At 42.7% G+C, this 25,187-nt stretch overlaps 1 protein-coding gene across 5 annotated transcripts in view; it reads left to right on the top strand.

Moving 5' to 3' along the window:
* Positions 1 to 25,187, top strand: part of SEPTIN9 (septin 9) — a 463,475-nt gene that overhangs the window by 436,107 nt on the left and 2,181 nt on the right. For all 5 annotated transcript variants that reach the window (XM_033960622.1, XM_033960626.1, XM_033960623.1 and 2 more), the window contains 3 exons: positions 5,253 to 5,348; positions 9,063 to 9,159; positions 18,586 to 18,637. In XM_033960622.1, coding sequence (XP_033816513.1) covers positions 5,253 to 5,348; positions 9,063 to 9,159; positions 18,586 to 18,637 — 245 coding nt within the window. The remainder of the gene's footprint in view (positions 1 to 5,252; positions 5,349 to 9,062; positions 9,160 to 18,585; positions 18,638 to 25,187) is intronic.

The following is a 25,187-nucleotide window of genomic DNA, read 5'->3' as shown; positions in this document are numbered from 1 at the left end:
CCAAGATGGTAAAGGGGATGGAACTCCTCTCGTATGAGGAAAGACTAAAACGGTTAGGGTTCTTTAGCTTGGAAAAGAGATGGCTGAGGGGAGATATGATTGAGGTCTACAAAATCCAGGGGGAGTAGAACGGGTACAAGTGGATCGATTTTTCACGCTGTCAAAAATTACAAAGACTAGGGGGACACTCGATGAAGTTACAGGGAAATACTTTTAAAACCAATTGGAGGAAATTTTTTTTTTCACTCAGAGAATAGTTAATGTGTTGCCAGAGGATGTGGTAAGAGCATATAACGTAGCTGGTTTTAAAAAAAGGTTTGGACAAGTTCCTGGAGGAAAAAGTCCATCTGTTATTGAGAAAGACACAGGGGAAGCCACTGCTTGTCCTGTATTGGTAGCATGGAATATTGCTACACTTTGGGTTTTGGCCAGGTACTGGTGACCTGGATTGGCCACCATGCGAACAGGCTACTGAGCTTGATAGACCATTGGTCTGACCCAGTGAGGCTATTCTTATGTTCTTAAACATGGCATGGCAAACATTACATGGGAGATATAATATACAAGTATGGCTAACCTAGTATGGCATGGCAGTATGGTATGTTACAAGGTGTGGTAGTCATAGGATGGCAAATATTGTGTTGTGGGCGTAGCATGGGAATGTGGCACAGCAGACATAGTGTGGCAATTATAGTATGAAATGTATAATGTATAGTAGAGTGAGAGAGAAAGTATGATAAAATGTGGTAAAACATTGTCTGACAAAAGCGCGGTGTGGTTGGACATAGTACGTAGTAGATAGAACGGTGGGATCTTGCACAGTGGAGGCCACAGGAGGTGACTTGTTAGGGTAGAGCATTATATGATGGGTAATATAAAGTGCAACAGTTCAGGGTATGGTGGGCAAAGTGCATCAGCGTTTGAGACTCGTGACAGCGAAGGGCTGGTGCTCTTCTTGGTAAGGTTTGAAAATTTGGGTAGGTGCATTCTCAAGAGAAGAGGTAGGTTTTTATTGCCCTTGTGAATTTCAGTAGGCCTTCTAATGATCTTATGTGGGTAGGTAGCTTGTTCCAGAGGCACGATAGGTAGTGTGCGTAAGATCTTTTTTGGGCAGTATTAAGGTGGAGGGCGCTCATAATCATTTTTCTACTTGCTAGCGGAGCGGTTGATATTGGGGCATAGGGTAGCAGTTTGGCCATATAGGCCGGTACCATGTCATGGAAGAGTTTGTAGGCCATTACTAGGCCTTTGAACATACATCGTTTGTCAATCGGCAGGCAGTGAGCAGCGCCAGGGTGATTGTGTCTCGTATATGAAGATTTTTAGGAGTCAGATGGCGGTATTTTTTTGTAGTGACCCCATTTAGGAGCATGTTGCAATGGTCCATACGGGAGAGGATGAAAGCATATAGTAGTTGAGCGAAGTCTGGCTCCAAGAAGTATCGTCTGATTTTTTACAGCTGCCAGAGGTAGTAGAACATTAGGGACTACCGTATTTTTCGGTCTATAAGATGCACCCCCTGTAGAGGAGGAAAAAATCCAAGGAATAAAAAATTTCCTCCTCTACATGGGGTGCATCTGGTGCGAAGCAGCCTGCACCCAAAGCCGCCAGTAGCCAAAGCAGCCCGCAGCAAAGGAGCCCGCCTGCACCCAAAGCCGCTAGTAGCCGAAGCAGCCTGCCTGCAGCCCACAGTCAGAAGCCGCCCGCAGCTGAAAGAGTCAGCCCAAAGCCACCTCAGTACCTTTTTAAAGTTGCGGTGCTCTCCTCCTGGAAGGCTGTCTTTGGAAGCAGAGCGGTGCAGGAGCACGACCTTTGCACTTCCTGCCTGTTCCTGCGCCGCCCAGTGATTGGCTGAGGTCAGTTCTCATCGAGAATTAGCATCAGCCAATCACTAAGTGGTGCAGGACCAGGCAGGAAACACAAAGGTCGTGCTCCTGCATCGCGCCGCTCTGCTTCCAAAAACAGCCGTCCAGCAGGAGAGCACCACAACTTTAAAAAGGTACTGGAGGGGAGGTGAATTCGCTCCATAAGACGCACCCACTTTTCCACCCCCTTTATGGGTGGAAAAAGTGCGTCATATGGAGTGAAAAATATGGTAGTTTGCTGGTGGTTTGCTTTTGCAGGGTTTTTTTGTATACTTTTTGATATAAATAAAAAAGAAAATTGAGCAATGATATAAAAGAGATGCAATTTATTGACACCTCTTGCACATAAATATATTAATAAATAAATAAAGTACCACAGAAAGTCAGTATACAAAATCCATGACCTTTTATCCTTTGTACCTTGTGTTTGTGGCAGCTGGTTGGAATTTTTAGACTTTCCATTTATTAGTAACTTTTGGGCCCTTTTGCTAAGCTATGGTAAGCATTAGAGAATGACATGGGGACATATGTTTCCCCTTCCCCGCAAGTTCTTTTCCTGTGTCTGCCCTATTCCTGCAAGCTCCGTCCTCATCTGCACAAGCCTCAAAACACTTTAAAATCATAAGTGTTTGAGGCTTGTGCGGTTAAGGCAGAGCTTACAGGAATGGAACAGGGACAGCGACAAAACTCGCGGCTACGGGAAAATTGAGTTCTGACGGGGAGAAATTTGTCCCTGTGCCATTCTCTAGTAAACATGTATTAGTGCTTACCAAAGGCAAATATGACTTACCACAGGGCACGCTGAGGTGTCCTGTAGTAGTTTTTGGATGCATGCACACTACTCGCTTTTAAAAAATTATTATTTTTTGTTTATTATTATATTATTATTTATTTATTTTATTTATTTTTTTAGCATTGGGGCAGGTCTGAAGGCAGAGACGTGTCAGTCAGACGTTATGGCATTAAGACATATCGCCAATCATATGAATTTTCACAGTGGAGAATATTATTATTTAAATACATTTTCATTTACAACAGTAAGAGGTCCTGGGATGTTCCATATGACTATACCCGATTGGGATGACGTCCACTAAGCAATTCTTATTAACGGGATTAATTGTCTCAAAGAATCTCGTGAACTGAGGACCCTCATTCACATATCACAATATATTTTAATTATTAATTTTTTGACCATTATGTTGTGTGTGATTTCACATTATTCTCCTAAGGTGTATTATCATACCTTTTTAAAAATTGACTGTCGATAGGCTCTCTAGATATATAGAAAACATTTTTGTTTCATCATATTTTTGCATTCTTTCATTGTGAGTTCTTTTTGATTGAAAACCAAATTTATTTCAAACAGGAACATTGAACTCTTTGGGGCTTACAGTAGCTTTTTTTCATATTTAAAATGTCTCTCATTCATCCTTGAGCTCTCTGGGATGGCATTACTGTTCATCTTTTCTTTACTTCCATCTTTTATTCTAACCCCCCCCACACACACACACACACACACACACAAAAAAGCAGTGGAAGGGGAGAAGAAACAGAACCTTACCTAGCATGAGTGGTAGCTTGGTTTAGGTACCAGTAAAGGCCTTCTTTTTATTACCGTTGATGAGTGATGATCTAGGTCGGGGGTCGGCAACCCGCGGCTCCAGAGCCGCATGCGGCTCTTTTCCACCTTTGCCGCGGCTCCGGTAGTGTGTCACGCAGGCATGCAGCTTACAAGTCCGGCGTGGCGGCGGGAAATAGCCATGCTGAGCAGTGAGCTCAGCACGTACACAGATGAAAGCCTTGCTTGCTGATTGGTCCGGCGGCGGGGCGGGGCCGCCGGACCAATCAGCAAGCAAGGCTTTCATCTGTGTACGTGCTGAGCTCACTGCTCAGCATGGCTATTTCCCGCCGCCACGCCGGACTTGTAAGCTGCACGCCTGAAAAAGAAATCATCCTGGCCGGGGTCGGTGTCATGCTCCGGAGATCTACAGCCTTCCTATCTCCCTCTCCCTTCTACCTGCTTCCGGCCACATCCCCTGCTCCGCGGCTCTCTTCGGCAACTCAGCAGCAGCGATCGACACAAGCTTCTGACGTCGGGGCCTACCCTCTGCGAGTCCCGCTTGTTTCAACTTCTTTTTCCACAAAGGCGAGACTCGTAGAGGGAAGGCCTCGATGTCGGCAGCTTGTCTTGATCACCGCTGCTGACGAGTTGCTGAAGAGAGCCGCGGAGCAGGGGGGTGTTGCCAGGTGCAGGTAGAAGGGAGAGGGCCAGATGCAGGACTCGTGGGTGAGGGAGGAGAAGAGAGAGAGAAAGAGAGAGGGGAGGGAAACAAAAGGAAATACTTCATACTGGGCTGGGCCGGAGTGGAGGGAGGGTGGAAAGATTCTAGCTACAGGGTGCAGTAACAAAGGAAAAGGGGGGGAAAGCTGAAAATGGAGATAGTGACACAAAGAAGAGAAAGGGTAAGCAGGATCTACTGAATAAGGATAGAGATACAGAGAGGACATGAAGAGGAGGTGAAATAGAGACATAGAAGTAATGCTGAAAAAGTGGGGGGGGGGATAAAGACATTGAAAGGGCAAATGGTGAACATGGGGTAAAGACAAGGACAGAGACAAATGAAGATTCTGAAAAAGTGGTGAGATAGGGATATAGTGAGATGGACACCAAGAAGGGTGATGCTGGAAAATAGGTGGAATGGTAATTCTGACAAACACAGAAGGGAAATGCTGGATCAAGGAGAGATGAGGCTCAGGCTGGATGGAATGAGGAGAAATGCCTTGTTGGCCCGGAACTTCCTCTCCTACGTCAGAATTGACGTCAGGGAGCGGAATGCTGGTCAGCGCGACGCTTCTGCAGGGAAAGCTTGGGACGGCGGTGGCTTGGGGGCTATTCCCCGATGGCGGTGGCAGCAAACCGAGTGGCTTGGGGGAGGGCACGGAGAAAGAAAGAAAGGGGGCAGACAGAGACAGAAAGAAGGGGGAACAGGGAGACAGAAAGAAAAAGTTGGGGGAGAGAATGAGGTCTGGAGGAGAGGAAACATACAGGAGGCTGAAAGAAAGGAAGAAAGATTGGATGCACAGTCAGAAGAAGAAAGTGCAACCAGAGACTCATGAAATCACCAAACAGCAAAGGTAGGAAAAATGATTTTATTTTCAATTTAGTGATCCTGTATATAGCATTAAGATAAGAAACAATATATGCAGTGTTAGATTTGTTTTATAATGGTTTTGCGGCTCCAAGTTTTTTTTTCTTTTCGAAAACGGGTCCAAGTGGCTCTTTATGTCTTAAAGGTTGCAGACCCCTGATCTAGGTAAACAGTTTCTGATCTTGGATACTACATAATGGCTGCATCTTTGATGGCTTTTTTTCTCTTGTCACCTCAGATTAGAGCGGACCTACTCTCCAATGGCATCGATGTCTATCCACAAAAGGAGTTTGACGAGGATGCAGACGACCAGCTAGTCAATGAGAAAATCAGAGTATGTATTTAGATATTTCTTTTAACATTGTAAACTACATTACATTAGTTTCTTTTATTCCGCCAGTCCCTTGCGGTTCTAGGCGGATTACAAAAGGAAGAGATTCTGGACATTTCCAGAAGATTACAGGGACGCTATTGGTTGTAACATTTGGAGTCTGGTGATGGAGTGAGGATATTGGTTGTATCAGGAGTTTGTCTTGACCTAAACTATGATCGTCTTTTATTCCTGTATCATTTTAGATAGCCAGGGATTGTTGGGGTTTTTAAAATTATTTATTTATAGATTTTCACATTATTTAACAAGCATATCATCTTGTACAGAAAGTGCAATTAAGAAAACCTAGTATTAATTACTTTCAATCCTGAAAATAAACCCAAACTTCAAAGAAATATATTTCTCAATCGCACACTAGTCCTCAAAATTGGATCCAAGATTTAAGAATTAGGAGTGAATAAAATACAATAAAGCAATCAAATCAAATCGCATTATCTGTTGCTGAAAGAGAGCTTAAATTATTACTTGGACACAGATATTTCTTCTTTTTCAAGGCGCTTCATAGAAAGGAAAGCCGTCAAATGAGCCGGGTCAAAAAAATATATTTTAAAGTACAATATCTGATTAAACATTTGCAAGGGTATCTAAGAAAAAAGAAACCCCCTATCTGGGTCACGCCAGGTTTCAATAATAAAAATTCCCTTCTTCTCTTTTGAGTCTCTCTCGAGACATCAGGAAAAATTTGAATATGGAAACCAAGGAAGTCTCTAGATCTATTTTTAAAGAAAGGTTTAAGGATTCAATCTTTGTCTGGAGCCAGAGCTACAGTCAATAAGAGAGTGGCTGAACTGTTTGTTCCGATAAAGCTGTAACATCCAGAGAACTTTCCTGTGGTTTCCCATCATCATTTTTCTTTTGAGAATCCTGATTCTTTACAGGTAAATAATACATTCTTAATAATGGTGGTAAAGAATTCTCAAGAATTTTAAGAATTTCTAGGAAGTAACGCTTTATCATGTCTCTTGGAGAAATTGATGAAACCTTTGGAAAATTAATTAAACGCAAATTGTTAATCCGACTGTTATTTTCAACTGTTTCCAATTTTCTCCTCATAATTAGATTATCTTTTACAAGTAGGTCTTGGTTGCTTTTAATCATTTTTAAGTCCTTCTTTTCTTCCTGAGTTTCAGTCTTCACTAATACAATGTCTTGTTTCAAAATATTAATTTCTTCTTTCTGTTTTTTTTAATTCCTTGTCCAAGATCTTTATTTGGGGATTAAGGGAATTTCCCAAAGCAGAGACTAGATCCCAAAGCGAATCTAGAGTGACTTCTTGGGGTTTAACAGGAGCAAAGGAAGTTATTGATGTAATACAAGATTGCTCAGTTGACCGGTTTACCTCCCCGGTGCCTTGTTCCTCCTTAGCTGAAGTTGTCCCAGTCGCTGGTTCTTCCAGAAGGAAAAAATCCTTTTGGGTTGTTCCCTGTAGTGAGCCCTCTGATACGCTGGCCTCTCGAGAGAACACTGCCTCGTCGGACATATTCTCTTCTCGCAGAGAGCTAGCAGCGGCTGAAGGGGAGGTGTCCTGATGTTGGGGCTCAGCGTGACATCTAGCCCGGGGGTATCCACCGAAGCACTTCTCTCTGCCGACGCTCCCAACGGGCGATTCCCCGAACAAGCCGGGGGGGGAGGGATTGTTTTAAAGGTTGGAAGAACAGAGAGCCGGGAAAGTGGGAATCTCTTCAGCAAGGTGTGGGGCTTGCTTTTTTTTTTTTTTCCAAATCAATTTTTCAATGACAGCTCGATTGTCTGACATTCATGTTTCAGAGATTCTCTGGGGATTTGCTGAAAAAAATCAATCTTTAATCCCCTTCTTCTCTCTCTAGTTATGTCCTCACTTGTAATCAACACCGAGATGGATTATTTTTCTGTAAATTGTTAGCAAAATTACTGTAATTATCATTTAAAGTAAACGGAGGGTTCTGTATGAGGCAGTTCTCCCTTTGAGAGCTCTGGGTTTCCTTTTGCAGTCTGGCCTCAGGTGCATATCATGTTGAGACAGGCTATTTGTAGGCCTTAGACTTTTGGCTGTTGAGCGTCTCAAGGTGCTTTTCAAATTGACATTTTCTGTTCCACCTCCTCCTCTTCTCAGTGACACTAATTTGATTTGCGGGTTGATTTCTCACCACAGAAGCAGGTCTGAGATCTGTGGGACATCTTGCCACCTGTGCTTAACAAATTGTCTCCTTGCTTCTTCCCTCCCTAAGGGAACAGAGAAGGGGATTTTCATTCTTGCATTAACTTTCTTTTCTGAGTTGGATTGCGACATACTGAGTAAAATGGTGTGTAGCCGTGTTAATCCACTTTTAAAGATAACGTATAGAAATATAACAAAAGGTAAATGAAATAAGGTGATAGTTCAATTTTTAAAAAAGGAACGTAATGCATTTTTTTATTAAGCTTTCAAAGGTAACACTTCTTCATATTAGAAATAAGCAAATGTTGACAAATATCAGAATACGTAAGTGAATCATACAAACTTTCCAATGGCAGTCTAACTGGAAGAGGGAAGGGGAGGGTAAGGTGAGGAACAGGGAAAGCTGGGTGGGTGAGAGACGGGGAGAGAGATGGATTGGTGATAAGAGGGTGATGAAGCTGTATAATTTTATGGTTTGTAAGGAGATAGAAAACCAAGATTTTTTTAAGTCCTGTCTGGTGGATGTCAAAATATTTTATCATTTTGATTCAAGGGTCTTAACGTTCCTAGATTGTCTTAAAATTTCCTTTTGATGTCCTCACCATAAAATCATTGATGCAGTGTTCTGGTTTTCTGAAATGCTGTCCTACAGGAAAGACATCCTGGTTGGCATTGCAGTGTTTAATATTATATCTGTGTAGTAGACTGATTCTAGTGCTTAGCTTGTTTCTAAACTAAACTAAACCTTAAGCTTATATACCGCATCTTCTCTATAAAGATAGAGCTTGGCACGGTTTACAAGAAATTTAAAGAAGGGAGAAGTATAATAAGAATTAGTGATAGTATAGAGAGCAGCGAAATTTACATTTTTGAAAACAGCCAAGTTTTCAGATGTTTTCAAAATAATTGGAAAGAGCCCAAGTTACACAGCTGGACAGGAAAATTATTCCAAGGTAGCACCCTTCACCTTTTTGCATTGAATGATATATCAGAAAATGAGCATGTGTAGGATCGATCCCCTTACGCTGAATGTTTTTTTCCATGTGAGTGACTGTGGGATTCTGTGAAACGCATTGCCAGAGGTTGTGGGAAGAGTGAAGAGCGTAGCTGGTTTTAAGAAAGGTTTGGACAATTTCCTGGAGGAAGTCCATAGTCGTGTTTTTCAGACAGACATGGAGGAAGCTATTGCTTGCCCTGGATCGGGAGCATGGAATATTGCTGCTCCTTGGGATTCTAGAATCTTGCTACTATCTGGGGTTCTAGAATGTTGCTACTCTTTGGGGTTTTTGCCAGGTATTAGTGACCTGAATTGGCCACAGTGAGAATGGGCTACAGGGCTTGATGGACCATTGGTCTGACCCAGTAAGGCTATTCTTATGTTCTTATGTAAATGTTTTGGCACATTGGCACACCTGGCTGTCTCTAGGGCTAGTGAAGTGTTTTATCGCTTGTACGCCTTGGCATTATAAGACAGACATTGTCACTGAGGTGTTACCATGACTTCAATGCTTTTCCCTTAGGAGATGATCCCATTTGCAGTGGTGGGCAGTGACCAGGAATACCAAGTCAATGGCAGAAGAATTCTTGGTAGGAAAACAAAGTGGGGCACTATTGAAGGTAACTTTTCTCTTTTCAGCTTTACTTGTTGTGCTTCTAGTGTTTCAACTGGATCCTTGCAAGAGACACTGGTTAAAGATTGCATTATAACTGTAAAATAGGAGGTGGGATTTCTGTTTTCACCTTGCAGCCTCTTCTTCCTCCTCCAGCATTTGTTGAGCTTCCATGCCTTGAATCTTAATTTATAACCACATGTATTCTGTCTTGTCCCAGCCCAGGATTTGTGGAAAAGTAAGGGGGTGAGGAGGAGATAAAAGGGGAATCCAGCCATCGGGCAGTAGTGACTAGGGTCACCAGATTTTACTTTAGTAAAATCCAGGCCCCGCCGACCCCGCTGCCTGCTCTCATCAGGCAGGAGGGCATGCGTGGATGTGACATCTGACATCATATGCACATGTGACATCATCACCGTGGCACGCACGGATGCTTTTCTGCCCGACACAATTTCAAGGAAGCTTTTCAAAACCCGAACAAAGTGACGGGTTTTGAAAAGCCGTCCGGACCCCCAGACGTATCCTTGAAAAGGAGGACGTGTTCGGGGGAAATCCGGACGTCTGGTAACCCTAGTAGGGATGCCACCTAACTAGTGTAATAAATAGTGGTAATTTGTGCAGAAGTCTGTGTTTCTCAACAAGAGCTCTATTAACCTAATAGCTGGATTGAAAGGGGTAGTTGCATTATGGAGATTCCCAAAAGCCAACAGGTGGCAATGAGCAACAAGGCAGGAGTTTGCCATGGATGTCCCAGATTGATCAGAGATGACCATTGGCTGATCCAACATGGAGACACTGAAGAGGAAGCCAAAGAAAGGCCTGAACGACGAGGGAAGCACACACAACGATGGAGTCGTGAGGATAAAATGTCAAATGATCAGCCACTGTTCAAGAGTCACTTTATTGATGAATATGGCTATGAGTCTATGAGCTTATAGCATACTAGTATTTTAGCCCGTTACATTAACGGGTGCTAGAATATATGTCTGACTGTCTGTCTGTTTTTATTTCAGTCTCTCTCTCCCTCCCGCTGTCTTTCTTTCTGTCTGTCTCTGTCCCTGGCCCCCTTTGTCTGTCTGTCTTTCTGTGTATCTCCCTGCCCCTGTGTCTTTCTTCTTTTCTTTCTGTCTCCCTTCCTCCCGCTGACTGTCTGTCTGTCTTTCTATCTATCTGTCTCTTTCCCTGCCTCCTATGCATCAGCATTTCTCTCCCACCACATCCCTGTGCAGCAGCCAAAGCAGCATTCCCTCCCCCTATACCACTTCCCTGTGCAGCAGCAGTAGCGTTTCCTCTACCCCCCTTTCCCTTCCCGTGGTCTGTCCGGCTCCCTTAGTCCCTTACCGCCCCCCCTTCCCTTCCCGCGGTCCCGACTACAAACCTGCCAATTCCAGCAGCGTGTGCAGCAGTCTTCACACGCTGCTTCAGGTCCTTCTACTGCCCTGATTTACTCTGGCACGTCCCTGATGACACACAGCTCCTGATTGGATAAGGCCCGACTTAGTGCAGGAAGAGGCGGTCGGAGTGATTTCCTGCACTTGCGGTGCTCCGGCTGCTCTCCTGCTGTCCTCTTCAGGCTCCCCCATGAAAAACCGTATTCGCGGTTTTTCGAGATTCGCAGGGGTTCCTGGAACGGAATCCCCGCGAATCTTGGGGGAGCACTAATAAAGCCGAACTTAAATTTAACCCGAGCCTCAACTGGAAGCCAGTGCAATCGGCGATAGAAATCAGTAACATAGTTGTCATACTTCTTTAAATTAAAAATCACTCCAACTGCTGCATTCTGAATTATGCCCAGTCTTTGAAGATTTTTTTGAGTACCAGCAAGATAACTTTAAAGCTGCTTTGGGGCATCTCTGGGCATCGCATGCCCTGTCAGTAGCTCTGGCAGCATCTCCAATACACATTCCACAGAAAGTCTGAGAATGCTGGAGGAACGGCACACGTGAGTAATCCTTGCAATCAAAGAGCAAAGGATTTTCCCATCAGGTTTCTTTTTTGAGGCTGTATGGTGTATGTTTTACCACTGTGCACCCCCTGTGGAAACATTTCAGCCTTGCCAGCTTCTGGTTAGGAGGGTTACCAAATGCGCCTAAGTGATATGTATTAATTGGAATCGGCATAGTAGGGAACCGTCAGCATGAAAATTGCTTAAAAGAATTTTGAATAAATCAGTATTGCCTTCAGCTAAGTTGACTGATGTGTGCTGCAAGAGTTAAAGAAGACTGGTTCGTGTACCTTTCCCGTCATACAAATCAATTAGCACAAGCTCATGCTGAGATAATGAAGGTTTAGGAAGTAAATAAATTGTTAAGAGGCTAAGTAGGAAAATATAGTGCAGAAGCCGTTTAGGAAATTAATAGTGAGCAGATTTTTAGGAGCCAGGGATGGGGGGGGGTTCCTTTTTCACCCTGGGACTAGTTTTATAATGGTCCCTGTTGGAATAGTCTAAAAAGGTGCCTGTCCACGTGAAAAGGTTTTGGATTTCGCTAATGCTTTTTTTCTGCAGTAGCTCAAGGCACGCTGCATTTGGGTAAATGATAAAGCAACTACAAACAATACAAAACACAGCCCTAAGACTCATCTACTCATTGAAAAAAATATGACCACATCACAGAGGCATACCACGACTCGCACTAGCTCACAATGCAAGCAAGAGTACACTTCAAATTCTATTGCCTACTATACAGAGCTATTAATGGAGACAGCCCAGCCTACTGGAACCACCGACTAATTCAAGCCACCCCAACCGGACACAGAAGAGCCCACTCACTATTCACACACCCGCCAACCAAAAATGTCAAACGAAGAAAACTATATGACAGCCTAATGGCCACCAGAGCAACAAAACTAGACGGACAAATCACCAATCTGCTGTCTTAAGACCACAGACTACAAAACCTTCAAAAAAGAAACAAAAACTAATACATAAAGCCTATCTAATATGACCAGTTCCTTCCCAAGCTCCACCTACCACTCTGTCTACTCCTATCAAATCTAAAATGTTCTAATTACCCAACACGTATTACCTTAATTTCTCGACAATTCTTATGTAATCCACCTATATATCTTGTAACTTCATGACAATTCTTATGTAATCTGCCTTGAACCGCAAGGTAATGGCGGAATAGAAATCACTAATGTAATGTAAAGCAGATTCGCGCCTAATGCTGAAAAAAAGGAGTACCATGGGAGATGCTCAGGTGTATTTCGGTAGCATTACAATATAAGTTTTCTAATTTTGGGGGGGACGTATTTCTGCTCTAACCAATTAATGCACATGGTATGCTTAAAAGGACATAGTATTTTTCAGGGCGCCAACGTGCAAACACTTATACGTGCAAACAATTTGATACGTTTCCATGCATAAACAGTGCTTACAGCGCTGGGATACTGTAATCTGAAAGAAATGCCTTGCTCGGAAAACGGGAGCTATTTATGAGGCAGAGCAGCAGCTTAGTTTAAGAAATTGAAACGTGATAGGAATGAGGTCTGATTTTTCTTTCTTCCTTCATACACATTTTTAAATCAAATTATAAAATAGAAAAAAAAAAAGCTGCCAACTTAAAACACAGCACCATTCCCTCTTCTTCACCCCCACAAAACAAAACCTGAGTGTATCTTATACTGCCCCCTAGTGGTTACCATAAGGGTTTTTAAAAAAAAATTTTATAACTATCATTCAGAAATTTAATTGGACATTTTTTTTTTATCATGCTCCGATTGGCTGGCTAACAAGATTCCAGTAAAATTAATTTTCATTGTTTGGGGGGGTTTTTAAAAATTTAGGCACTGTAAGTTACTGCAGGGTTTGTGGGTTTTACTGTAAATCCCACTCCCCAGGTGGCGTAATGGCTTTGTTTTATTTATGTCCCCCCCCAGTCCCTCCCCTTTCGCTTCTGACCACAGACCACTGCCACGTCTTATTGCTTGCATATGTAGCAGGAATGCATAGCTTTGATAAGACTCCAAATTTGTTGGCATTTCTGGGAAGGGTAACTTTTGACAATAAATCTACATTGCGCAATTTCAGGTTTGGTTTGCATTAGATTAGCAGTGGGTGGTAGAGCCATTTTGAGTGATCTCCCATTTCTCTAAAATACGCTGTAGGCTAAGGCTTAATTTCTTGAACTACCTGAATACTTGGTTCAGAAACTGGTAATGACTTTTTATCTGGCTTTATCTCTGGACATGGAGTCCAGTTTCTATAATGACGAGCAAGATTACAAGGCAGAGAAAAAAACAAAGCAAAACCATTCCTGAATCGTAGCACACTTTTGTCTGTCCACATCTTTTTAGTTTTTGAACATAACTGGTTTCTTTCAGGACAACTATATTAGAAGTACTCTCTCTGCTTGCATACTAATTCTATTACAGTATTTTTCGCTCTATAAGACGCACCCGACCATAAGATGCACCCACCTGTAGAGGATGAAAACCCAAGAAAAAAAATTCCCACCGCCCTGCCCAGGACAGGGTCTTATAGAGTGAAAAACCCTTAGGCAGCATAGGCACAACCCCCAGAAGCAGCACAGCCCCCCCCCCCCCCCTTGTAGGCAGCCCCAATACCTTTTCTTTTTATTCCATTGGCGCTTTCTGCGCTCCTTCCTGTCTCCCTCGCTGGACGGCTGTTCTTCTGTTCAGACAGAGCGGCGCTGAAGACAGGCATGTGCTGTTCGCGTTCCTGCCTGGTCCGGTGCTGCTCCCTGATTGGCTGCCATCAGTTCATGAAAATTACCGGCAGCCAATCAGGGAGCGGCACCGGACCAGGCAGGAATGCGAACAGCACGCGCCTGCCTTCTACGCTGCTCTGCCCAAACAGAAGAACAACCGTCCAGCGAGGGAGACAGGCAGGAGTGCGGAAAGCTCCAACGGACTTTAAAAAAAGGTATGGGGGGTTGTGGTGTGCCTGTGCTGCCTACTGGGGATATTCACTCCATAAGACGCTCCCTTATTTCCACCCACTTTTGGGGGGGAAAAAGTGTGTCTTATGGAGCGAAAAATACGGTACTTCTGATGTAATAAGCTATTCAAAAGGCAGCAAAATAAAACATTTGTGCTAAAATAAAAAAAATTAATGGTGAAAAATCCAAACTGGCCTAGGTTCTCTTCTCTATGGTCACCGTACCTGAGAGCTTCCAAACCAGGTCCCACAGGGTCCCCACAGCCAGTCAGGGTTTTTGTTGGTTTGTTTTTCTTTTTTTTTTGGGGGGGGAGGTGGAGTTAATAATGAATATACATGAAACATATCTGTATACACTGGGTATTCTGTGTATACCAGGGATGTTTCTTCAGTTCATTAATGCATCTTAAATTTAGTGTGAGCAAAATCGATATAAATGTGTACTATGACTCCAGAGGTACGCAATCAATTTGCACATATTAAAGTCCTAATGTCAGAAAATTAAAAAAAACTGAATTTTTCTTTTTTTTGCTTGTGCTGGTCTATAATATAATGTATACTGTAAAAATTTATCTTATCCATATTCAGCAATGTGGGCAGCAGAAGCTTTTAATAGCTATAAGATGTATTCTTATATAAGATGTTGACTGTAAACTGCTTAGAATTGTAAGCGATATTTAAAATAAATAAATTGTGGGTATCCCAAAAACAATAACTCACAAGTCGAATGCAAAGTCCATAAAATAGAAAAAAAAAAAAATTCCAACAATAAACAAGACTAGTGAAAAGATTCAAATCCTCAAATATTATAAAACTAGTCTTTAAGCCCGTTACATTAACGGGTGCTAGAATAGATGAAAGTCAGTGTTTCTTTATCTCTCTCTCCTTGGCCGCTGTCTGTATCCTTCTGTCTCCCCCTCCCCCCCCCCCCCCCGAGCAAAGCTGTCTGCCCCCAGCACCCACCTCCCCCCCAAATGTCTCTCCATGGCCCTCTTCTGTCTTCCCACCCCAGAGCAAAGCTATCTGTCCCCAGCACACCTCCCCCCAAAGCAGCCCCCTTTCCCTATCTCTCCATGGCCCCTTCTGTCTTTCCACCAGAACAAAGCTGTTTCCCCCTAAAGCAGCCCCCTTTCTCTCTCCCGCTGACTCTCTCTCTGGCCCCCTTTCTCTGTCTGTCTTTCTGTTCCTCTCCCTGCGTCTTTCTTTCTTCCTGTCTCCCTCCCTCCCGCTGTCTGTCTGTCATTTTCCCCATTTCCCTGTGCAGCAGCATTTCCATCCCACTTCCCTATGCAGCAGCAACAGCATTTCCCTCCTATCCCCCCCTTTCCTGTGCAGAAGCAGTAGCAGCATTTTCCCCCACCCCCTTTTCCCTTCTCTTCCCTGCTCCGTTCGGCCCCTCCCCCTTCTTTTACTACCCGATCTGGTCTGCTCCTGACCCTCCCACCGCCGACAAACCTCCGGGCTCCAGCCGCGTAGGCAGCACTTTAAACACGCTGCTTCGCGGCCTTCTACTGCCAATTTCCTCTGCTGCGTCTGTCTCCGATGATGTCATCAGAGACACAGCAGAGGAAATCGGCAGTAGAAGGCTGCGAAGCAGCGTGTTTATAGTGCTGCCTACGCCGCTGGAGCCGGTAGGTTAGGAGAGAGAGAGAGAGAGAGCACAGTCGCGCGCCTTCAGCCCCCGCATGCGCCGTGAGGTTAGAATGTTGCCACAGAAGCACACCTCACGGCGCCACACCGCACGAATTTTCAAGAGTGCATGCGCGCTCGCATTTTATTATATATGATGGAGAAAAGACCTCGGTGTCACAAAGGATACAAAAAATAACTATTGGCCTACAGACTAACCTGCTTCAGATTCAATATTGAAGCCAGACGACATATCACAGGTCAGAAAAACCCCATTAACGTTTAAAGTTTCATAACACAAAATATATACAGTGGCACCTCGGAATCCGAACTTAATCCATTCCAGAACCCTATTCGAGTTCCAAGACAGTTTTTCCCATTGAAAATAATAGAAACTGGATTAATCTGTTCCTTGGTCCCAGAAACTCAGATTTTCAAATAAATTTAACAGTAAACACACAGCAAGATTGGGCCCCCACCGGCATAGACAGCAAGATTGGGCACCCCGATCGGCAACTGCAAGCGGTGCTTAGCCAAAAGCTTCTCTCTGATGCAAACCACCCAGGCATAAACAGGAAGCTGTGTCAAGAGGGGACGCTTTAGGCTTGCAGTTCCCGTACGTTTGGATTCCAAAGCAGCGTTCGGATTCCGGGGCAAAATTTAATTTAAAAAAAAAAGTTTGGATTCCAAGTTGTTTGAGTTCTGGGGTGATCGGATTCCGAGGTACCACTGGGATTTGATCTCACAACCTCTGGGTGCAAAGGCAACAGCTCTACCAGTCTCCTCTATGCATAGAGAACTGAAAGCATTTATCTGTTGATGGTCCAGTTCGTAATCTTGCGCGAAGAATTCCGAGATTTGAATAACACAGTCAAATCTTCATGGTATCCATCCAAAAAAATGCTCATCCAAAGCGGATCCCATATTTTGGATATTGCGAAGATTTCTGTTGTTCAAGTCCAGGGATTCAGCTCCTATTACTAAATGTCAGTTTACAAACTGGACCATCCACAGATAAGTGCTTTCAGTTCTCTTAAGCATAGAGGGAGCTGGTAAAGCTGTTGCCTCTGCACCCAGAGGTTGTGAGATCAAATCCCAGTGCTGCTCCTTGTGACCCTGGGCAAGTCACTTAATCCCCTAGTGCCCACATCTTTGAATGTCAGCTTTGAAATGCCAAAGTCACAAAAAGACAGTGTAAAAGTCCTCATTCTCTTTCCCTTCCCACAATCTAGTAATATATATTTTGTGTTATGAAACTTTAAACTAGGGGTGTCCAACCTATTGGCTTCCCTGGGCTGCATTGGCTGAAAAAGGTGTTTCTGAGGCCTCACAAACACACAAATGCTGCAGCAAGATAGAGGAGGGAGCCGGCAAGAAGGTAAACACCTGGGGGCAGCAGAGGAAAACACTGCATTGCCCTTGACCGGGGCCGCACAAAATACTTCAGGGGGCCGCATGCAGCCCTCGGGCCACAGATTGGACACCCCTGCAACGTTAATAGAGTTTTTCTGACCTGAGCTGTGTCTCCTGGCTTAAATATTGAATTTGAAGCAGGTTAGTCAGTAGGATAACAGTTATTTTTTGTATCCTTTGTGATACTGAGGTCTTTTATAGAGAATAACACGGAGCCAAATTTTTCCCTGTCCCCGCAGGAACTCATTTTTCAGCCCCAGCAAGTCCTCTTCCTGTCCCTGTCCCATTCCTGCATGCTCTGTCCTCTTGCACATCATCAAACCCTTTAAAATCATAAGTAGCAACATTCTAGAGCTCAGACTGTGATGTCATAATGCCTCATTCCACCAATGCCTAAACTCTGTCCTCATCTGCACAAGCCTCAAACCCTTTAAAATCATAAGTAACAACATTCTAGAGCTCAGTTTGTGATGTCATAATCCCTCATTCCACCAATGCCTAAGCTCTGTCCTCATCTGCACGAGCCTCAAACCCTTTAAAATCATAAGTAACAACATTCTAGAGCTCAGATTGTGATGTCATAATCCCTCATTCCACCAATGCCTAAGCTCTGTCCTTATCTGCACAAGCCTCAAACACTTTAAAATTGTAAGTTTTTGAGGCTTGTGTGGTTAAGGCAGAGCTTATAGAATTGGGTCAGGAACAAGGACTGCAACAAAACTCATGGGGACGGGGAAATAAAGTTTTTGCAGGAACGAGGAAAAATTTGTCCCTGTGTCATTCTCTAATTTTTCTCCATTTATATCAATAGTTTGATATTTGCCGGAAATCCCAAAAAAGCCATAGGGGTCCTTTGGGACAAGCTTGGGAAGCCAAGCCCCGTCTTAAGCATCCTGCAGTTGACACTAAGGAGATATCCGCAGTAAGTGTCACACTGCCACGAAGAGACGTTCAGTCATGTCTCAAATACTTAAGAATAAGAGGATTTGAAACTTACCTGAACAGAAGTTGACTGAACATCTGTACTCCTAATTTTGCCTTACTTAGGACTAAATTCTGTATATGGCGTCAAAATATTGTCACAAAAAAAGAGTGCTAAGTGCTGTTCTATAAGTAGTGCTCCAAATTGGGTGGAATCCACACCTAAATTTGTGACACTGCGCGCAAATTCCAGGAACTCCCCTGACCTGCACATGCCCCTCCCACAGCCACACCTCCTTCTTGGATCCACACGTGCAATTTATGTGCTCATTTTTATAGAATAGCGACAAAAAGATGGCGCATGTAAACTTTATTAGCATCAATAATATCACCCAGTTATCATTAATTGGCTTGCTATGCATTTAAATTGTGAGCACAAATTGGACATGTGCAATTTTTAGGAAGTTACTGTATTTAGTTGGGTCTCTGATATTTCCTCTCTCAAATTAATTTTATTTTCTGATGTTAGCACACACATTGACAAATTTGTGCTGTCTCTTCATTTCTTAGTTGAGAATACGGGGCACTGTGAGTTTGCATTCCTGCGAGATCTTCTGATCAGGTTGGTGTCTTTTTTTTTTTTTTTTGTCTGTGGTAACCTGTTCTGATGATGTGCTAATGGGGAATGTGCATTCATTATCATGCCTTAAATTTGTGTGCACTGAAAATTGATTTAGACATGTTCACCTACAAATTAATATATATGCAATTGATTTGTGTACATTAAAAATATTAAATGCATGTTAATTTCCTTTAAGCAAATGTTTAAAACTAGAAAAACAAATTGCCTAAGAATCGGGGAAATATTTGGAATGTTCCAAACACGAACTGAAGTTTTGTTTTGCCTGGTCATGTCCATGTTATGCAGATTCCGTACAGGGGAATTTTTCGGTTTAGCTAATGAGAAATTTGGAGGAAGGGGGAGAGGACTAAAAAAGAGGTGAGGTGAGAGTGGTGGAGTGAGCATCCTAGAATGCAGGAGCTTCAAACTTGGATAGGGTTACCAGATGTCCAGATTTACCCAGAATGCTGTTCAAAACCCGGCACTTTGTCCGGGTTTTGAAAAGCTTCCGCTAAGGGACTACGTTGCGAGGGCATCTGCTCATGCGCGGATGCAACACGGTGATGTCACACGCGTGCATGCATGTGATGTCATCGCATCACACCTGTGCATGCACAGATGCTATCCTGACGTGGCTCCGAGCATGAGAACAGGTTGAGGAAGGTAGGACGGGGTGAACGAGCGTGACTTGGATGGAACTGAGAAGGCCTGGGGTGGGGCTTTGGATCTGGAGTTATAATATTAAAATCTGATAACCCTAAACATGGGTCCATGCTGGTATTGTACCATAGAGTTAATAGTAGTTCAGGAAATGTAACTACTATATCTCTGTCCTGGGAGTTAAATCCCCAGCACAATGAAAAGTGCTAAACAGTGAAGTGCAGTTTAGTTCTGCTGCATTCGGGTAAGATTGATTACTGCAATGTTTTCTATGCCGGTATCTCTTCTGTTGATCTTCGACGACTTCAAACATTGCAAAATACTGCAATTAAGTTGTTGGCACGTAAAAGTAAATTTGATCATGTCGCACCGCTTTTCTTGCAATATCGCTGGTTACCGATGTCATATCGTATTCAATTTTAAAATTTTAATGTTAACACACATAGCCTTTCATACTTTTGAACCCAGTTATTTAAACTCCTTAACTATTCCATATGTTCCATCATAAGTGCTTAGGTCCTTACAAGACAATACACGTCTACCTCTGTATTCGCGGTTTTGATTATTCGCAGGGTTTTTAGCTTGCTGGCTCCTCCCCCAAAATTACATCAGCTTGCATAGAGAAATCGCTGATCCTAAGCGTTAACAGAGAAAATCGCTGAATCCCAGCACTTTCCTCACTGAGTTTTGCCTCTCCTTCAGGAACAGGCCAGGCCTTCCACCTTGTTATTTGCGGTTTCACCATATTCACGATGGTTTTTAATAGAAAACAGCGAATAACATATGAAAGTTATTCATGGTTTTTCTGTATTCGCGAGTCTATTCACAGTGAATATGGAGGGAGAAGTGTAGATTAGTTCTGTCATCACCCAAAAGAATAAATTGGGAATGTACCAGACGTAAAGCTTTTTTTTTTTTTTTTTTTTTTTTTAATCTTGCGCCGAGTTCTTGGAACCAACTTCCTTTTTTTTTTTATTGATTTTCGTAAACATATAAATAAACGTTCAACAAAACGGTCAGGAAATGTCAACCTAATCAAGGATTACATCCAGATATGTCATATGGGATATACATATAGTGAATGATATATTACACACCTTGATCGTTCACAAACTCATCAATGGGAGCCCATAGTTGACTCTGAGGATGATTGAGTAGTGGAAAACACTTCTCAAAAGCATATTGTTCACATCGTTTATACATGCATACTGAATTCCACCAGAAGGAATAATTTAGCCTGCAAGCTGATTTCCAATTTTGCAAAACCTGTTGTATTGGAACCAACTTCCTAATAATCGTCTTGAACAGAATTTCAAAGCTTTCAAGACACTAGTAAAGACTTTTTCATTTGTAATCTTTTGTAAACCGCATTGAACTTATGGTTATGCGGTCTAGAAATTTGGTGTTATGTTGTAAGCTTCTGCGGGATATCAAGTTCAAGTTTCAAGTTTATTGAGATTTTGATTTAAATGCAATATCAAGTATTTTCAATGCGTATAACAATAATAATTTGGGGGGGGGACAAATAAATCAGTTTAAAACCATATACATAAAATTTTATCCATAGTTACATTAAAAATACGTAAAGAATTAGAGGTTAAATGACATTTGATTTAAAATAAACAAGTAAAATAGAATAACAATTAGGGAAGAACAATTTTTTATGAAGACTTAGTATAAGAGTAATTGTTAAGGTGAGACCTGATCTAAAAGTAAATAGGAGAATCAAAAGGATTGTCTGATCTAAGATTCATAAGCATCTTTATAAAGATAGCTTTTTAGATTACTTTTAAATTTTTCTAGGGAGGTTTCAGCGTGCCAGATATGGGGAGGTGGAGGAACAGAGAATACTGGTGGTTTAGTAATGATTAGCGCAGTTGCCCGAGAACCAGGGGAACTGGGTTTGATCCCACTCTAGCTCCTTGTGACTCTGGGCAAGCCACTTTGCCCCAGGTACAAGATAAGTGCCTGCCAATATAGCGTTACTAAATTTTACTGTTGTAATATCTGGTGACCCATGGCTCGCCCTGTTCCGCTCCAGCCCCGCCATTCTCAACCTGTTCTCATGCTCGGAGCCGTGTCGCGAGGGCATCTGCGCATACGCAGATGTGAAGCAATGATGTCGCACGCATGTGTAAGATGTCACCGCATCGCATCCACGCTTGGGCAGATGCCCTCCCGACGCGGTCCCGAGCTGGAAGCTTTTCAAAACCTGTCCGTGTCCAAGAGCTGCATTGGGATTTATGTCTAGGTTTCCAAAAAGTGCTCAAGTTTCACAGCAGTCCACTGGAAAGATTAGGAGCAGTCACCCCTCCCCTTAATCCCCACCCCAACCACAAAACTGAAACTGGCAGGGGGGCCTTTAAATTACAAAAATGTCCAATTTTCACTTTTAATTTTTGCAAACCTGTTCCACATATCCCTCTAATGCAGGGGTCTCAAAGTCCCTCCTTGAGGGCCGCAGTCCAGTCGGCTTTCCAGCATTTCCCCAATGAATATGCATGAGACCTGTGTGCATGCACTGCTTTCAATGCATATTCTTTGGGGGAAAACCTGACTGGATTGCGGCCCTCAAGGAGGGACTTTGAGATCCCTGCTCTAATGCAAGGGTTCTCTGCCCCTGCCCTCAGGACACACCTAGCCAGTCAGGTTTTCCAGACACCCACAGTGAATATGCTTGAGACATTTCTATGCGCTGCCTCCATTGTATACAAACCTATCTCATGCATATTCATTGTGGGTATCCTGAAAACCTGACTGGGTAGGTGTGCAAGTCTGAGATAGGCTCCTGATTCCATATAGTTCCTCTAGAGTTCTCAGATCAGCTTCACAATCTACTTTAAATGTTCCCTCTTTAAAAATTATCGGAACCCGCCGTGCTTCAATTTTCTCTGTTACTGCACCATTGTTATGGAACTCTCTCCCTTTGTACTTAAGATTAGAACAAGATTTGCAAATATTTAAAAAGAACTTAAAATGTCTTCTTTTTAAAGAAGCCTTTAACTGATAGTTCACTTTTATAATAATATCAGCAAATTTCTTTTTTCTTAAATATAGACTATTATTACTCATTCTTATGACCCTTTTTTTTTTTATTTTGATCTCTCAATCTTTCCCCTTATTTCCCTATTTTGTTTCCCTTTAATGTACTCTTTTAACAAATATTGTATTTCTTCCCCGCTTTCCCGTTGTTTCCAGTTTTTTGTTTGTTTTTTTTTGTCCAAAGATGTATCCCCTGTTCGTTTAGTAGAATGTCAAGTATAAGATGTGTATTTTAAATTCCGTTTTATTTTATGTAAAACGCTTTGAAATTGGAAAAGCGTTTAATCAAACAATTTAATAAACTTGAAACTTGACTTATTGAAATGGTGTACATTCATGTATTTTTCTGTCCTGGTGGGCTCAAGTCTGTTTGTGCTTTAAGAAATGGAGGGTTAAGTGACCTGCCTAAGATGATTAGGAGCTCCAGTGGGATTTGAACCGGGATCTCCTAGTTTTTAGTCCCCTGCTCTTCCACACAGGCCAAACCTATATGGTCCTCGAAGTGCTATTGATGGCAGACTCTGCTTTGCAAAACTGTTTTTAGAGTTGGAAGAAAGGGAATAGGAGAACATAATCCAGTGGTTTATGTCATTCTAAAATTACTGTTGTGGTGGTAATCCTGAAAGAGAACACTTTGTATTTAACTTTTTTTTTTTAAGTTCACATGCTCGTAACTTGCTTTGAGACCAGATTTGGAATACCGTACCATATAATTTCTTATTTCCTGCAAATTTCAGCTAGGAATCATTGCAGTTGCAAAGACAATCGGTGAGGTTGTAATAAGATTTCTAGGCTCGAAAATGGATACACCACAGGTGAATTACAAGAAGAGATATATCTTTATCATTTTCCTGAAAGGCAAGACATTAATATTCAAACCTAAATGATGGCATTGGTTAAACTGTTCACAGTCCATAAATGGTTATGGTGGGGGGGGGGGGGGGTTTGGATTTCCCATGACTGGCATCCCACCTACAGCTTTGGGATCTTTTCCAGATAAGCCCCGCCAAAAAGTTAACCCCCGCCACCCAAAAAAAAATTATAAAAAAGAGGCGCGATCTGTAGAAAATAAAGTGGGGGGGTTCCCCCACACACAAACCCCCGTCGGAGCCCTTAAAAAAATGGTCGACAGTTTATCCTATTTTTTTATAATGTTAAGTTTCATATCCTCTTTTTTATAATCTTTTTTGGGTGCTCCGACGGGGGGGCATGGGGGGAACCCCCCCCCCCCACTTTACTTTATACACATCGTGCCGCGTTGTGGGGCCATTGTGCTGAGAACTTCACTGGTTAAGGTTGCGTGCGCTGGCAGAAGGTGGCGGGGCTTAACTTTCGGCGCGTCCACTTTTTCCATTAGTGGCGGGGCTTATCTGGAAAAGATCCCAGCTTTGTTTCCTGGATCAACAGTGCCTCACTATGGGAGGATTTCTGAATTGATATGACCTTCCAGCAGTCTCTTTAATCCAAGGGAGTTGCATGGTATTCCATACCAAAGAGACCAGTCACGGCCGGTCTCTAACATCCTTTTTTTTTTAATTTTTTTTGCTTTTCATCCTGAATTAGGCTCTTATGCACATGTGTTTGGCTATACAGTTTTAGAAGTATGTGCATCATGATGAGACGTACTTACTAATGTGAACATCACATGTAGAAATATTTTTTTTTTTTGGGGGGGTGGTGAAGGTTGGGTAAAATTGATTTATACTCATGTATTATAAAATACGAGTATATTTACACGTTTACACGACGAGTATATTTACACATTTACACTGCGAGGGGATCTGATCGAGACTTTTCAAAATATTGAAAGGATTCGACAAAATGGAGCAGGGAAAGCAGTTATTTACAATGTCCAATGTGACATGGACAAGAGGACATAGACTGAAGCTGAGGGGGGACAGGTCCAGGACGAATATCAGGAAGTTCTGTTTCACGCAGCGAGTAGTGGACACCTGGAATGCTCTCCCAGAGGAAGTAATTGCAGAATTCACCGTTCTAGGATTTAAGGGTAAATTAGATGCATATCTCCCTTGAGAAGCATACAGTGATATGGGAACTAAAACTATGCCAGGGTACACCTGGCGGGGCCTCCGCGTATGCGGATCACTGGACTTGATGGACCCAGGATCTGATCCGGAGATGGCAATTCTTATTTTCTTATGTTCCGGAAACCTATTTTATAAAGTCACGAGTTCCTACTGCTGTCTTTCATTAAATGGGAATCAAATAAACACCTTTTTGAGCTTTTCACTTTCGCACCTGTTAATGAAACTATCCCCAGGGTGTCTACGATCATAGGTGCCAGCTCTGTAGGTGCTTCAGCACCCCAATATTGAGCAGACACCTCTACTTTGTCTAAGGGGTCCTTTTACTATGGCGCGCTAGTGCCTCTTAGCGCCCTCTACAACGCGTCCATAGGATACAATGAACGCGTTAGCACACGTTAGAATTTAGCGCGCGCCAAGACGCACTAGCTCGTCTTAGTAAAAGGACCCCCAAGTTGCCTGCTTTGTGTAAGATGGAGTAGACGGTGATTTTAGAAACATTAGCAAAGGCAGAGACCGTAGCACATTAGAACAGAGGAGGAGGAAAATAACTTCTTAGGTTTTTAAGCTTCAGGAAACCTCTGAGACCATTAAAAAAAAAAAAAAATCTTGCCTAATTCAAAATGGAGTGCCTGATAACCTACTTTATTATTATTAATAATAATAGCTTTATTTATATTCCGCTACACCTTAGTCCAGAACGGTTTATGTCAAGATAGACTGCATAATCTGCAGCGAGAATACATCAAAACGCATAGCAAGAAAATATACCAGCATAGATAGAGATAGTCAAACCAGTAAAA

Source organism: Geotrypetes seraphini, chromosome 10 (genome assembly GCF_902459505.1).
Source record: "Geotrypetes seraphini chromosome 10, aGeoSer1.1, whole genome shotgun sequence".
Classification (NCBI taxonomy): Eukaryota; Metazoa; Chordata; class Amphibia; order Gymnophiona; family Dermophiidae; genus Geotrypetes; species Geotrypetes seraphini.
This window is presented reverse-complemented; position numbering and strand designations above follow the sequence as displayed.